Source organism: Vulpes vulpes, chromosome 2 (assembly GCF_048418805.1).
Source record: "Vulpes vulpes isolate BD-2025 chromosome 2, VulVul3, whole genome shotgun sequence".
Taxonomy (NCBI): Eukaryota; Metazoa; Chordata; class Mammalia; order Carnivora; family Canidae; genus Vulpes; species Vulpes vulpes.
Window position 1 is genome coordinate 19137468 of NC_132781.1, and position 15311 is coordinate 19152778.

General features: G+C 55.9%; 1 protein-coding gene across 17 annotated transcripts in view; it reads left to right on the forward strand.

Annotated features, from left to right (window-relative positions):
- Window positions 1-15311, forward strand: part of HDAC5 (histone deacetylase 5) — a 37094-nt gene that overhangs the window by 15105 nt on the left and 6678 nt on the right. For 7 of the 17 annotated variants that reach the window (XM_072747059.1, XM_072747061.1, XM_072747063.1 and 4 more), the window contains 10 exons: window positions 9483-9742; window positions 9849-9993; window positions 10099-10213; window positions 10539-10669; window positions 10801-10947; window positions 11038-11150; window positions 11474-11605; window positions 11834-12056; window positions 14164-14375; window positions 14640-14933. In XM_072747059.1, the coding sequence (XP_072603160.1) occupies window positions 9483-9742; window positions 9849-9993; window positions 10099-10213; window positions 10539-10669; window positions 10801-10947; window positions 11038-11150; window positions 11474-11605; window positions 11834-12056; window positions 14164-14375; window positions 14640-14933 (1772 nt within the window). Of the gene's footprint in view, window positions 1-496; window positions 626-7809; window positions 7930-9482; window positions 9743-9848; window positions 9994-10098; window positions 10214-10538; window positions 10670-10800; window positions 10948-11037; window positions 11151-11473; window positions 11606-11833; window positions 12057-14163; window positions 14376-14639; window positions 14934-15311 lie in introns of all 17 variants that reach the window. The other 10 variants (XM_072747065.1, XM_072747066.1, XM_072747067.1 and 7 more) reach the window with 2 other exon arrangements.

Sequence of the window (15311 nt, forward strand, 5' to 3'; positions counted from 1 at the left end):
TCAGCGGCTCGGGGAGAGGGCTAAGAATGTTCCCCCTGCGCAGCTCTGATGCTGTGTCTGTGACGCGGCTAGGGACAGATATAGGCCTGGAGCTCGGATGCCTTGTTTTTTTTTTTTTTTTTTTTTTTGGACTCTGGAATGTAAATAGATGTTTCAAATAGAAACGCTTTAACCTTTGGGTTAAAAAAAATCCACCCCGGATAAACACGGCCATGAGGGCTCAGGCAGCCTGGTGTTCCCCCCCCCACCCCCGCCCGCCTCCTCTCCCCATCTCTTGATCAGTCTCCAGACAGGATGCAAAAGCCTGTGGCTAAAAAAGCAGGTGTCCAGGGACGCTTCTTGGGCAGTATGTGTCGCCAGTCCTCCCCAGCCCAAGAGGTTGGGGAACAGGGCTTGCCAGGATGGCTGTCTAACCTGGACTTTACTTACTCCAGCAGCAAGTCTTTGGAACCCTCTTTTAGGGCCATCCTTTGCTCTCTGGGTGTCTCGTTCACAGCCATTCTGCAGCACAGTGCCTGGCGCATGGATGAATGAATGTTGCTTGGAGGGGCTGGTGTCCAGGGCTGATTTCAGGATTCCTGGGTTCTATTCTGGAGCTTGGCCTGTGGGTGAATAGACAGATATGGTGAGTTGCCCCAGTGGGTGAGCCAGAGCCTTGGCTGGGGGAGCCCACAGGGGATGCAGGGCACTCTGCTGTTCCTGCTTGATGAGGGGAACCAGCCATAGATTCTGATAGTGCCATCAGAGGTCTTCCTCGATGGACGGGGTCTCTGCCTGGCTTCTGCACAACAGCCTGGCACACAGTGGCCACCCCGAGCATTCAGGCATCGTTGCAGCTTGGGGAGCCTCAGAGCTCCAACTCCTGTGTGGGATTCCCAAGGACACAGTGCTAGGGGATCCCGTTTCCTTTCTGTGGGCCCTGGATTCCCCTGTGGCCCGGACTGGGCAGACCTGATGCTTAGGCATTGTGTAGGATTTTATGAGCAGGCATGGAGGAGGAGTCTCCTTTCCCCAGTGAAGGAGGGTGTGAATCCTGCTTGTGCCAGGAAGGGATGCTGTGTATGCTGGGAAGTGCCATGGGGTTTGGGTTTGGTATTGGGATTTCCCCTGGATATTCTTATTCATGTTCTTCACACCATTCTAAGCTTGGATGGGTGTGTGGGTGTGTAGGTGTAGGGGTGTGGGGAAGGTAGAAAGGGCGAGGCTCAGGTGGGACAGGAACTAATAATGTCCTAAGTGACAAAAGTATCCGATGCTTTCCTTACCTTGTCTCTTTTAGTAAGGTATTATTAGGCATGTTGTATAATTGAGAAGGATCAGAGAGGTAAAGGAACTTGCCCAAGGTCACAGGGTAAGTGACAGCTGGGATTCGGATTCAGGTCTCTTTGTAGGGCTACTGCCAACCCATACAAATGTTCCTTTGTATACATTTTTGAGAGGTGGCCCTTCTTCCGGGTGGATACATCTACATGCCAGAGCACGTGGCTTAGCAGTTGGAGCGTGGGCTAGATTTCAGCCCCAACTTGCCCCTGTGGTTGGGTGCTCTTATGTAGTATACAATTTGCACAACTTGTCTTTGTGTCTCCTGTTTGTGCTTCTAGAGAATAGAGACCAGTCTGGCTTTGGGGGGAAGAGGGGGCTCCTGAGGTTTCCAAGAGATTTTGTTTTCTGTGAATAGTGGGTCAGCTCTCTCCCTCCCTGCAGGGAATTCAGGGGAGCAGGGCACTCAGGAACAAAATTGAACACTCCATCCCATTCAGACAGCCTCCCTACCCCCCATCTCCTCCTCCTTCATCCCCTCCTCTTGTTTTTGAGACCCTCAGCTGTCCCTTCCCTGCTACACAGCTGCCAGACAGGAAATCAGATTAACTGTGTCCACACACACAGCTGTAACAGCTGTCAGGTTGGCAGCAGAAATGAGTGTAGCCAGACCATGAGAAAGTAGTTCTCAAACTTTCAGTTGTATCAGAAGTACTAAGGGAATATATTAACTTGAAGAGCTCCAAGCCTTAGCCCCCTGACGGGTTCGGATTCTGTAGGGCATTTTTGACGCATCTCCGGTGATTTTGATGTGAGTAGACTTGGGCTCTGCGGACAGAAGTCGTGTGGACGGGATCTTGGGGCCTCTCAGTCTGCAGTGGATGTCACCAGCAACTCTGGAGGGCCTCAGCAGGCTCTGGACTCCTTGAAGCAGGGAGGAAGGCTGTCGCCCCAGTCAGAGGCAAACCCAGCCCATGGCAGCCTGGCAGTCTGCAGAGGGAGAATGCCTTGAGACACTGGTCAGCAGGTGTCTAAACCCCGGCTGGGGTGGGGGATTATGGCAAGTGGCCAGGTGGGCAGGTGGGCAGTGCGCCCTGCTGGATGCTCAGGGCTGGGTTGCACTTCGGGAGTGGAAGCAGAGCCCCCACCCTGGAGCCCCTGCTGTCCACCCCAGGTGTGGAGTGAACAGGCCCAGCAACAGCTGGAGGCTTTGAATGATTAGTGTGACTTTGAGCTGCCATAGCTTGGTGCCCCAGTGTTTCCTGGAAATGGTCTGTGAGAAGTGAGTCTGTTTCTCCTCCAGATAGCAACTGGGAGATCAATGAGTAGCTCTCCTTTCACCAGCGAGACACTGTGCCTTCCACCAGGCCTCTGCACCTGCTAGTCTTAAGGTCCTTCAGAGGCACAGTCAGCCTCAAGGTTTCTGGGGACTCTAACCACTGAACCCTTCTCGCCTGTGCTCCTGGGCTCTGGTTTGCCGGACGGCCAACTGGATGCCCTGTCTAGATCCTTGCATCCTTCTCTCATTAAGTGCAGGAGTGGCCCTCATAGTTTCTCCTGGTGGTGGTGGTTATTGTTGGTTTGTGTTTTTGTTCTATTTTGTTTTTAGTGGGAGGCAGAGAGTCAGAAGACCCTGAGTAAGCCCTAGCTCCTCTGCCTCCTTTCCAGATGACGCTGGGCAAGTCTCTTTCAGCTGGGGTCTCACGTCCTCTCTCAGTTTGGGAAGCTGAGTTGCTGATTTGCAGGCCTTTCCTGCACTAACATTCTAAAAGCCCCTGAAGTCAGTTGCACATTGCTTCTGGCTTTCAAGAAGAGGGGCTCAGAAATGTGGATAGATCATGTGGGATACTACTTGGGAGAGAGCTGTCACTTCGAGGTTGGATACCAGGGAAGACTTTCCGACCACTTGGAGTTGGGGCCCTGAGAACACAGAGCAAAACTTGGGCTCGTCTGTGCTAAGTAATGCTTCTGAGGGACCGGAGGGATGCCACAGCCGTGGACTGAACCACAGAGGACAGAGCAGCCCTTCTTGGAGGCAGCAAGGTGGGAGAGACAGCCTGGATGTGCTGTGGTTGGGAGGAGGCTGTTCCCAGCGATTCCTTCTCGAGTGCTGGGATCTAGCTGCTGGCAACTCCTGTTTGTGTTGTGTGGGGCCCATGGCAGGGCTTTGATGGGGACAGGACCACAGAACAACCTTGAAGCAAACTGAAACGAGAGAGCTCAGGCCTCCCTCTTGTAGTGGTCTGAGCTTGGCACAGTTCTAAGTTTTTTTGTTTGTTTGTTTGTTTGTTTGTTTAATATTTTATTTATTTAAGAAAGAGAGAACATGAGAGCATACAAGTGGGCTAAGGGGAGAGGGAGGGGTCAAGCAGACTCCCGACTGAGTGGAGAACCTGATGTGGGCTGGATCCCAGAAACTGGAGATCATGGCCCAAGCCGAAGGCAGATGCCCACTGACTGAGCCACCCAGACACCCTGGGTTCTAAGTATTTTATTTCACACACTTTAGAAGCATTCTGAGAAGTGGTCTAAAGTCTTAGCTAGACTGCCAGAGGAGCACACAGATATATCAGGAGCCATTAGTACCAGTCCTCACTAGCAGCCCCTGAGATCTTCCTGGGCCCAGTGCGAAGCTCATCTGAGAGTCCTCTCCAGAGCCTGAGAGCTCTGGGAAGAAGGTACTGCATTTCACAGAGACCTGCATGGAGCACAGAGAGCACCTTGGAGCATGGAGCAAGGTACTGAGCACCTTGCGCTAGGAAGTGGCACAGCCTGACTTGAACCCTGGCATTCTCTTACCCCAGAGCCAAGGCTCTTAACCATCACGTGATGTGTGTTCGCTTGCGTTACATGAGGAGCTGTGAAAATTGCTAGGTGAGAGTCCTCCCCAGCTTGCACATGTGGAAATACTGTCTGAATTGTGGTAGAACCTGTTGAGCCTAAATTGGCCTCACTAGTCACGTAAGAGCACAGAAATAGATCATGGGAACCCGTCCCTGGTGGGGAGGGGTCATCGGCGTCATGGGGAGGAGTGCGAAATGCTACTGCCTGCCTCCTTCCCGAATCCCTCAAGGCCGAGGAAGGGACAAGCTCCTTTTCCCATTCTCTAGAGGGACAGAACGGGGTCATTAGACATCGCAGGAAGCTGCTGACTGCCCAGCCTGGGGAGGGAGCTCCTCAGGGCACGGGTTCTGGTGGAAGGTCCTGCCCTCTTGGATGGGCTGCCAGCACATTACTCTCCAGAGGGGCCAGTTACCCAGGCTGGCTGGTGTGGAGGGCCTGGGATGCCCTACAGTGGAACCAGGGTACTCAGGTTAGTGTTCAGAGGGTGTGAGTCCCTGCTAGTTAGCTTGTGGGATCTTTTGCACAGCAGCCTAAGAGGTGTGATTTCCTCATCGGTGCAAAGAGGGAGCCTAGTCGGGTGATCTCAAAGGCCCTCTTCACCCTCTCCCCTCTTTTTCATAAGTTAGTTCCTTTTATCTAGGACTTAGCTGCAGAGGCCTCATTTTTTATCTTGCAGAGATGTTCCAGACAGCATAGTGTACCCCTGTCTCATACTCTGTGTACCCTGGGTCTCTTACTTCTCCCCTAGCCTTCGGTGGCTGGTGGCTCCTGGGAGCAGGATCTTTTTTTTTTTTAAATTTAATTTATTTATTCATGAGAGAGAGAGAGAGAGAGAGAGAGCAGTAGACACATATGCAGAGAGAGAAGCAGGCTCTCTACAGGAGCCTGATGTGGGATTCGATTCCGGACTCCGGGATCATGCCCTGAGTCAACTGCTGAGCCACACAGGTGTCCCTAGCAGGGTCTTTTAAGAGCCAGGTGTTAAGCTTTCTAGGTCTGTTGGGCAGGTCCACATGCTGTGTCGACCCCCTCCATCTAGGGCTTCTGGGAGGTGTGTGTGTGGGGTACTAAAAGTACTATTTTCCTGCTGCCAGAGTTTGGGGCACAGGGATTCTGGAACTGGTGATTTCTTCACTTGAGGGTATGGTGCTGGGGCATGGCTTGCAGGATGTTCCGAGCAGGGGGAGGGCCTGGCCTTACCCTTGGGCAACCAGATTTGCGTTTTTTTTTTTTATTTTTAATTTTTTTAATTTTTTTTATTTTAATTTTTAATTTTTAAAAAGATTTCTTATTTATTCATTCATGGGAGACACACAGAAAGAGGAGGCAGAGACACAGGCAGAGGGAGAAGCAGGCTCCATGCAGGGAGCCGATGTGGGACTTGATCCCGGACTCTGGGATCACACCCTGAGCCACCCTGGTGTCCCATGTTTTTTTTTTTTTATTTTGAACTCTCATTCCTAAACATGCTGCTAAAACCTGCTCCTCATATCTCAGGTCTCCTGCCTGCTAGGGGGCAGCATCCCTTTGCCTGGATACTCTTTTTAATCTAAGGCTGTACTGGTGGTTGACCTGAGGGTTGTCCCATCAGTACCTGCCTTGTCTCCGCGTGAGGAGCCAGGCAATCTCTTGTTGTACTGCCCAAAGAATTTGCAGTGGGAGCCCCCACTGGGCTGATGGGGTTCACGGAGAGGTGGGAGACCCAGCTGGGTAGGAGGGAAGTGTCCTCACTAAGGTTTTGCCACTGCCCAGGTGGGCTTGTGACGCTGGGCAGGGTGGCCCCCTTCTGAGCCAGAGCTTGGTATGCCTAGGGCCACTCTAGAAATATATAGTCCTGCGTACTCAGCTACCTTTACTGGGCTCCTCAATGGAGGCAGTGTGAGTCAGTCTTTACAGAAGACTAGAGGACAGGGTGATATGGCCACTTTTTCCTAAGGCCACCACTCCTGGGAGGAAAGGTCAGAGCCCCGCAGGAGTCAAGTTATGGAGTAGGGTAGGCCTGAACCCTTCCATCTTCCCTCTAGGAGATTACTGTGTTGGCTGCCTAGCTTCCTCTCTTTTCTCTCTAGCTGTCTGTCAGAAGGAGGCATGGGGGCTGGGGGTGGGACCCAGGGCCTTGCCCTCCTACCTGACCTCTCTCCTGGCCTTTTTGGGGACTCTGCTAGCTAGAGTTCCCAGCCTTTCCTCCTAGGGAGCAGTGTCTCTCAGCTTACTCGCTTCCTTTTTTCAGAGGTCCTCCCCCCTTTCTTGGTCCACCAGGAGGCGGTCGAGAGCCTCCTCTAATCTTCACATGCCCATTTCTCCTTCCAGGTATTTGATTCTAATGGTGGCTACTGCCACCTGCTCTGTTCATGCCAGGCTGGCAGAGGGCACAGATCCTTTAGGGGGTGCAGGGCCAGCCAGGCTTTGGGTTTTGTGCCCAGAAAACTTCATTCAGGAAACTCTGTGCTTCCCCCCACTCTTTCCCTGACTCCAGCTGCTCAGCTGTCACCCCTTCCATCTTAGAGCCAGGTTATGACCTGGCAGGCCTCTGGGGTGCTGCATGTTGTCCAGGCCCCCACAGAGCCTGCAGACTAATATTCTCTAGTCAGCTGTGCTTCCTGCTTGCATGTGAACAAGGCTATGTGGCAGAGCCCACTGACCGTCCTGCCACCTGCGTACCAGTGGGGCTGTGGCTCCTACTGTGGCCAGGACCTAGCCTCTCTGCCATCGTGGTGGCTGTGTGGGAGCCCCAGTGGGAGATTCCCATCGCCCGAGCCCGTGCCCTCTCTGCAGGGCTCCTGCAAGGGAAGCCAGCACTGCTGGCGGCAGGGTTATCTGCTGGGAGCCAGGAGCGCTTGGACCCCTGCCCTTCCCTGGGAGGGCAGGCTGGCAGTCATCCGGTTCCTGCAGCCCCAGCACTGCCGGGAGCAGCAGGTTGAAGCCTGTCCTTCTCTTGGCTGAACGGTCAGAGTGCCACGGGCCAAGCCATCCTTGCCGAGGAATAGATAACTCTCCAGCCAGCCCGGTGCTTTGCTGAGCATCTCCAGGGCTGGGGAGACTGGGGGCTGACTGCTCCCTCCTTGCTGTCACCCTGCTTTGCACCCTGGACGAGGTCGGCCACCTCCAGAGGAGCCCTTTGCAGGGCCTTTCCAAAGGCCCTTCCTCCTGGTGCCGGGGGAGGACACGGGCTGGGAGGGAAAGTGAGTGAGTGTACTTGTGTCTGTATGAAACCCCACCCTCTTGGCCACATCTGGCCACTCCTGCAGATGTGGCTCTGGCCTCGTGGCCACAGAGTCGTCAGTGTGGCTGGCGGGCAAACCACAGAGGAATGTGCCTAGCAGTGCTGGGTGGAGAAGGGGCTGGTGGGGACTGAGCTGTTCTGCTCAGCCTTTACCCCCCCCCCCCCCCCCCCCCCCCCCCCCCGCCGCCTCTGGTGGGTCCCAGGGGCCGTGTTTGGGCACAAGGGTAGTAGCAGGGCCTTCACCTTCAGCAGGCCCAGCCCCTGCCTAGGTGACACTCATTCAACATGGGTTCCTGGGAGAGATTCAGGCCCATTGACTGCACAGGGTATGGGAGCCTCCCAGTTCAGCCCTTAGTCCCCTCCCAACTCTCTGTCCACTCCCAGGGTGGGTTGATGGTGGGGGCCTGGGCAGAGAGAGGCTCTGCTCACGAGGGCAGGAGACACTGGTAGCCACCAGGATGTTGGGGTCCTTCCTTCTCCAGGCCCAGGCCGGAGTGGGCTGCCTTGCCACAGGAAGGTCTTCCCAGCTCCCTGTGGCCTCCCTGGGCTGGAGTGAGAAAAGTGAGGGCTTTCTTTGGAGAAAGAAATGGAAAAGAAACAAGGTGGGTTGGCCCTGCCTCTCTCACTTCCTCCTTCCCAGGCGGTGGATAGCCTGCCTTCCCCTTCCTGCTAGAGTTGGGCGGCTCTGTGGAGTGTGGGCTGGGCTTGGGGCTCCCTGCTGGTGTGGTGTATGCCCAGTTGCCCTGGCAACCCCAGGGCAGTGGTGGGGAGTGACACTCAGGGACCAGAGGACAGCGTACAGGGATCAAGAGGTTAAGACCGGAGCTTTGCGTGAGCCCATTGGAACATGTGCCTCTCCCTAGGACCCCTGAGCCCATGGTCCCCACCAGGCCCCTCCCCCCATTCTCTTCCTTGCCGGTTCTCCCAGAGGCTGGAGACCAGAGTCCAGGAGATCTCTGTCTGAGCTCAGGCCTCTGCGCCCCCCCCCCCCCCCATGCATTACCCTTCTTCCTGTCTGATTCCCTTTCCTTTCCTGTCTCCTCCTCCCACCTCCTCCCTGTGCCGCCCGCCTATTCTCTCGATCCCCCCTCCCCCCAGGCACAGCTGCTGTTTGGCTCACTCTATATATAGCGGCATTTTCAGGGTAATTACAATAAAACTGTTGAAAGGAGATAATCCAGCAAAGGAAGCAGAGTCTGACTCCCAGCCCCCTCCTGTCCCTGGTTTGGTGCAGCCCTGCACCCCCTTTCCCTGGGGCCTCCTGCCCCTCCCCCCACTCCCTCCCTATTATCACAGCCTCTCCCTTGGGTCCTGTCTGCCCCAGCTGGGCATGGGACAGAGAAAAGGGGAGAGGGTGGGGGAAGGGCCCCACGGGTCTCTCCTGGGTTTACTAAGGGCCCTGGCTGTCAGCCCCCTCAGTTCTAGAACCAACATCTGCTTCAGTTTCTCTTGTAGTATAGGCTTCTCATCATGTTGAGTGGTGGGGAGGAGGCAAGGAAAGGACAGTGGTTTAAGTAGCATAGGGTTTGGATTCACATTGGGTTCATTGATCACCTGACCAGATGTCTTTGGTCATGTACTTAAACCTTTCTAAAGCTCAGTGTCCTCATCAGTAAAACGCCTAGTGGTGTTAATGATCAATGACAATATAGTCATGTGTCGAGCACTCACAATCTTCCAGAGAGTGTGCTTCATGCTCATGCATATTTTTTTTATTCCTTTGTTTTTGTTTCAAAGGTTTATTTATTTATTTTAGAGAGAAAGAGCTTGAAGTAGGGGAGGTGGAGAGGGAGAGAGGGACAAGCAGACTCCCCGCCAAGTGTGGAGCCCAATGTGAGGCTCCATCTCAGGACCCTGAGATCATGACTTGAGCCAAAACGAAGAGTCGGATGCAGAGTCGGATGCTTAACCGACTGAGCCACCCAGGCACCCCAGCTTATGCATATTTTCTTATTGAAGTTCGTGGCTTTGACTTCACATGATTAAGATAGAACCCAGTTCTGTGGAGCAGAGGGATTTGCCTACCCTTCTCCCCCCTGATTTATTCTTTTGGGTCTGGCGGTCCTGCCTGGTAGCCTTCTGGGCCCCCGGCATGGCTGCCAGGGCATGGTGGCGTTGGCCTAGGCTCTCTGACGCCTGTCTCTTGTCCCCGCAGTGGAAGTGAAGCCGGTGCTGCCCGGAGCCATGCCCAGCTCCATGGGGGGTGGGGGAGGAGGCAGCCCCAGCCCCGCGGAGCTACGGGGGGCTCTGGCAGGCCCTGTGGACCCCGCACTGAGGGAGCAGCAGCTGCAGCAGGAGCTCCTGGCGCTCAAGCAGCAGCAGCAGCTGCAGAAGCAGCTCCTGTTCGCCGAGTTCCAGAAACAGCACGACCACCTGACCCGGCAGCACGAGGTCCAGCTGCAGAAGCACCTCAAGGTGCGCAAGGAGGGTGCGGGGGGGGGGGGTGCCCGGACCTCTGCCCCCCGCCTGGACCTGGCTCACTCTCCCCCCCCCCCCCCCCCCCGCCCCCGTGCCCCTGCAGCAGCAGCAGGAGATGCTGGCGGCCAAAAGGCAGCAGGAGCTGGAGCAGCAGCGGCAGCAGGAACAGCGGCGGCAGGAGGAGCTGGAGAAGCAGCGGCTGGAGCAGCAGCTGATCAGCCTGCGGAACAAGGAGAAGAGCAAAGAGAGTAAGGCTCGCCTCCCGCCTCCTGCCCCTCTGCCCCTGGCCGCGGGCCCCTGCCCCAAGCACCCTCGGGCCCCGAGCACCAGGTCAGCTGCACCCTGTCCCGCAGGTGCCATCGCCAGCACCGAGGTGAAGCTGAGGCTCCAGGAATTCCTTCTGTCGAAGTCAAAGGAGCCCACGCCCGGCGGCCTCAACCATTCCCTCCCACAGCACCCCAAATGCTGGTAATGGCTCTTGGCAGGCACGGGTCATAGAGGCGCCCTGCTCCAGCTGCGTGGCTGCCAGGACAGCAGGGGGCTCCTGGCCGGAACCAGAGACAGGCCCCCCCCCCCCCCCCCCCCCCCCCCCCCCCCGCAGTCTCTCTGAGGGTGTAGAACTCCTCCCCTACCCCCACCCCCCACCCTGGCCTCTCTCTTTGCTTCCCGCCCCAGGACCCGTCTCCTGTCCCTTGATGTAGTGGGCAGCTCCTCAATGGGATTGCTTGGAGGCAGGTGCAGTCGGCTGGGTGATAACCTTGGTCTGTCTCTGTCCCCACTCCACACCCTCCAGGGGAGCCCACCATGCTTCTTTGGACCAGAGTTCCCCTCCCCAGAGTGGCCCCCCTGGGACGCCTCCCTCCTACAAACTGCCTTTGCTTGGGCCCTACGACAGCCGCGATGACTTCCCCCTCCGCAAAACAGGTGTGTAGTGCCTGACCTGGCTTTCCAGAATATGGCTCCCTAGAGGTAGGGGTTGGAATTCAGAGGGCCAGGCTACGGGTGTGTGCCTTGTTCCTGTGGCTGTATCTGAGCCCTGGTTCCCTTTGCCCCAGCCTCTGAACCCAATTTGAAAGTACGTTCGAGGCTAAAGCAGAAGGTGGCTGAGCGGAGAAGTAGTCCCCTTTTGCGCCGCAAAGATGGGACAGTCATTAGCACCTTTAAGAAGAGAGCTGTTGAGATCACCGGTGCTGGGCCTGGGGGTAAGGGCTCCTATCTTGTTCCTGTTTGGAAGTCCTGGGAGTGGGTGGGTGGCTATGAGCATGCCCAGGTGACAGCCCATTCTCCCATAGTGTCCTCCGTGTGTAACAGTGCACCAGGCTCCGGCCCCAGCTCTCCCAACAGCTCCCACAGCACCATTGCTGAGAATGGCTTTACTGGCTCAGTCCCCAACATCCCCACCGAGGTACAGGCCTTTATAGGGCTGGGTGGGTGGGCCAAAACTGCTCCGTTTCCCTTGGAAGACGGAAGGCAGCTCCTTCCTGTATGTGTGTCTTGCTGAGAGTATTCAGCAGACTCTCTGCCATGTGGACAGGCCACAGGGACCTGTTGCCTTTAAATGGGCTTTGTCCTGCGGGCCTCTGAAGGACTGTGATCTCTCAGTATCCCCCAGGTGGGGCTTGGTGTGGGGAGCGGGGAGCGAGGCACGAGGCACCATTCAGAGCCCTTTGCACCAGGTGGCCCCCCCTTTGCTTGCTCTCATGCCTGTGTCTCCCAACTGCTCCCTAGATGCTCCCCCAGCACCGGGCCCTCCCTCTGGACAACTCCCCCAACCAGTTCAGCCTCTACACGTCTCCCTCTCTGCCCAACATCTCCCTAGGGCTGCAGGCCACAGTCACTGTCACCAACTCACACCTCACCGTAAGTCTGGGCACGGGCCCCATCCTTCCTCTGGTGTTGAGGTCTGTGGTCCTGGATGCCTCCAGCTGGGGCTCTTGTCCTCACCAGACCGTGATGGAGATCACATGGCCTTCCTCAGAGCTGGGGGGTGGGCAGAGGGTAGGTGAGGGATGCTGACCATGGGACAGCAGTGGCAGGACTGGGGCCAGCATCCCCTCCCTCATCTCCATCTCCCTTCCCCACTGCCAGGCCTCCCCGAAGCTGTCCACGCAGCAGGAGGCCGAGAGGCAGGCCCTCCAGTCCCTGCGGCAGGGCGGCGCACTGACGGGCAAGTTCATGAGCACATCCTCCATCCCCGGCTGTCTGCTGGGCGTGGCATTGGAGGGCGACACTAGCCCCCATGGGCACGCCTCCCTGCTGCAGCATGTGTTGCTGCTGGAGCAGGCTCGGCAGCAGAGCACCCTCATTGCTGGTGAGCTGGCGGGCAGTGGTGCAAGGGAGTGGGTATCAGGCCCCTCTTCGGAGGGTGTAGGCCAGCCATCAGGGAATAGGTAGGGACACTCCAGCTCTGTCACAGCTCTCCTCCATGGCATCATTGATATCTTGTGTGTTCTACAGACATGATAGAGCACCTACAGCCTACCAGACGCTGTCCTCGACATCGTCTGCTGCTGTGATGTGCTCATGTTCCAGAGCCATGCTGTCCAGTGGACAGACAACACAACACAGGCCGCATATGTAACTTAAAAGTTTTCTAGAGACACATTACAAAATGTAAACGGAAGGGCAGGCACCTGGCTGGTTCAGTTGGTAGAGCATACGACTCTCGATCTTGGTTCAGGGTTGTGAGTTTGAGCCCCAGGTTAGGTGCAGAGATTACATAAAGATGCAATGTTTAAAAAGAATGTGAAAATAAACTGATGAAATTAGCTTTAATGAGGTATACTTGGGACGCCTGGGTGGCTCAGCACTTGAGCGTCTGCCTTTGTCCCAGGGCGTGATCCTGGAGTCCCGGGATTGGGCTCCCTGCATGGAGCCTGCTTCTCTCTCTGCTTGTGTCTCTGCCCCTCTCTCTCTGTGTCTCTCACGAATAAGTAAAATCTTAAAAAGAGAAAAAGGTATACTTAGATTTGGGGTATTGTCATTTCAACATACAATCGATAGAGTTATCAGTGAGACATTTTACTTTGTGTCTCATACTGTCTTTGAAATCCAATGTATGTTTCACACTTAGAGTAGTTTTCAATTTATTTATTTTTTTAAGGTTTTGGAATTGTATTCATTGAGAGAGGCAGGGAGTACACTCAAGTAGGGTAGGGGGCAGAGGGAGAAGCAGACTTCCCATTGAGCAGGGAGCCTGATATGGGGCTCAATATCAGGACTTTTCCTTTTTTTTTTTAAGATTTTATTTATTCATTCAGAGAGAAAGAGAGAGGCAGAGACATAGGCAGAGGGAGAAGCAGACTACATGCAGGGAGCCCAACGTGGGACTCGATCCCGAGACTCCAGGGCCACACCCTGGGCTAAAGGCAGGCACCGAACCGCTGAGCCACTCAGGGATCCCCTGGGGCTCGATATCAAGAAACAGGGGTAATGACCTAAGCTGAAGGCAGATGCTTAGTGACTGAGCCACCCAGGCATCCCTTATTTATTTATTTGAGAGAGAGAGAATGTGAGCGGGGGAGGGAGAAGGACAAGCAGACTCAGTGCTGAGTGTGGAGCCTAATATGGGGCTTTACCTCATGACCCCAAGATCCTGACCTGAGTTGAGATCAAGAGTCAGACACTCACCTGACTGAGCCACTTAGGCACCCCCATCTCAATTGAGCCAGGCTGCATTTCTTTTTATTATTATTATTATTGTTTTTTATTTTTTATTTTTTTAAGATTTTACTTAACTGTTCATGAGAGACAGAGAGAGAGGCAGAGGCAGAGGCAGAGGCAGAGGCAGAGGCAGAGGGAGAAGCAGGCTCCATGCAAGGAGCCCGATGCGGGACTAGATCCCAGGACCCTGGGATCATGCCCTGAGCCGAAGGTAGATGCTTAACTGCTGAGCCACCCACACGTCCCTAGCCAGGCCGCACTTCAAGCACTCAGTAGTTACATGTGGCTGGCATCTATGGAATTGGACAGCATAGCTTTGGAGAGTCAGACCTTAAGCAGCTGGTGGCATCAGAAGAGGTTTGGCTTCAAAGACACGTGACCGTGGGCCCCAGGCTTCCCCACCTGCTGGCATCCATGTCCATGATCAGGGAGAGCCTGTTGCAGTTGGGGAAAACTAGGCCTTGTTCAGCTACCCTGAGGGCCTATAACTGTATGTGCAATAGTAAGGGAATCAAAGGGAGAGAGTGGTGAATCCAGGAAGGCTTGCTGATGGCAGTGGCTCTAAGCTGCAGGACTGTTCTGTTGTGAGGAGGAGGAAGAATGGGGCTCAGGTTTGGGGGCAGGGTGCCCCAGGCTTCTCCTGGGTTTTTCCTGATTATGTAGGTTGTGGTGTTCTAGGAGGGGGAGATCTTGGGGTGGGATGGGGGTACCCGGTGCCCTGTCAGTGATGGTGACTCTCTCCTCCCGCCACGCAGTGCCACTCCATGGGCAGTCCCCGCTGGTGACAGGTGAACGTGTGGCCACCAGCATGCGGACAGTGGGCAAGCTCCCACGGCACCGTCCCTTGAGTCGTACTCAGTCCTCCCCACTGCCCCAGAGCCCCCAGGCCCTGCAGCAGCTTGTGATGCAGCAGCAGCACCAGCAGTTCCTGGAGAAACAGAAGCAACAGCAGCTGCAGCTGGGCAAGGTGAGCCAGGAGCAGCCCAGGGCCAGGGTGGTGCTAGGTGCCAGGTACAACAGGGCACTGGCTAGGCTGACAGACAAGGGGATGGGGGCTGATGCCCTAGGCCACCCCCCAAGCCGCTTCTGCTCCAGCCTGCCTCCTGGAGAAGCTCTATATAGGCAGGGCGGCTGCCAGAGAGAGAGGCCAGGGAAGGACAGACCCTTTGGGGCCACAGGCTGCATGGCTGTGCCCCTCCCCACCAGCCTGTGTGCCCCCTTGTTCTCCCAGATCCTCACCAAGACTGGGGAGCTGCCACGGCAGCCCACCACCCACCCTGAGGAGACAGAGGAGGAGCTGACTGAGCAACAGGAGGCCTTGCTTGGGGAGGGAGCCCTGACCATCCCCCGAGAAGGCTCCACGGAGAGTGAGAGCACGCAGGAAGACCTGGAGGAAGAGGAGGAGGAAGAGGAGGAGGAGGAGGAAGAGGAGGAGGAGGAGTGCATCCAGGTCAAGGATGAGGAGGGCGAGAGTGGCGCTGAGGAGGGGCCTGACTTGGATGAGTCCAGTGCTGGTTACAAAAAGGTGCCCCCTCCACCCCAGCCCTTGATTCCTGCACCCCTTTCCACACTTGCCTTTCCCTCTCCCCATTCTGGCTGCACAGGGGCAGGTTCTAGAGAGAGCCAAAGCAGAGTAGGAAGGAGAAGCTGGCTGTGGAAGGGGGCTCTGTGTGTGCTTGCATTGGCCTCAGAGCTGGCCATAGCCTGCCTGCTTCTCTCTGTGGCTGTGGCTCTGACGTAGCCGCCCACCCCTCCAGACTGCTGTGTGTGTGTGTGCGTGCGTGCGCGCGCGTGCGTGTGCTTGTGCACTCGCGGATGCACACTTGTGCATGCACATGGCCTGGGTATCTGCGTTTCTGCCTGCATAGGGTCGGTTGTGCGTTGGTCTGTGCGTGCATGTGCG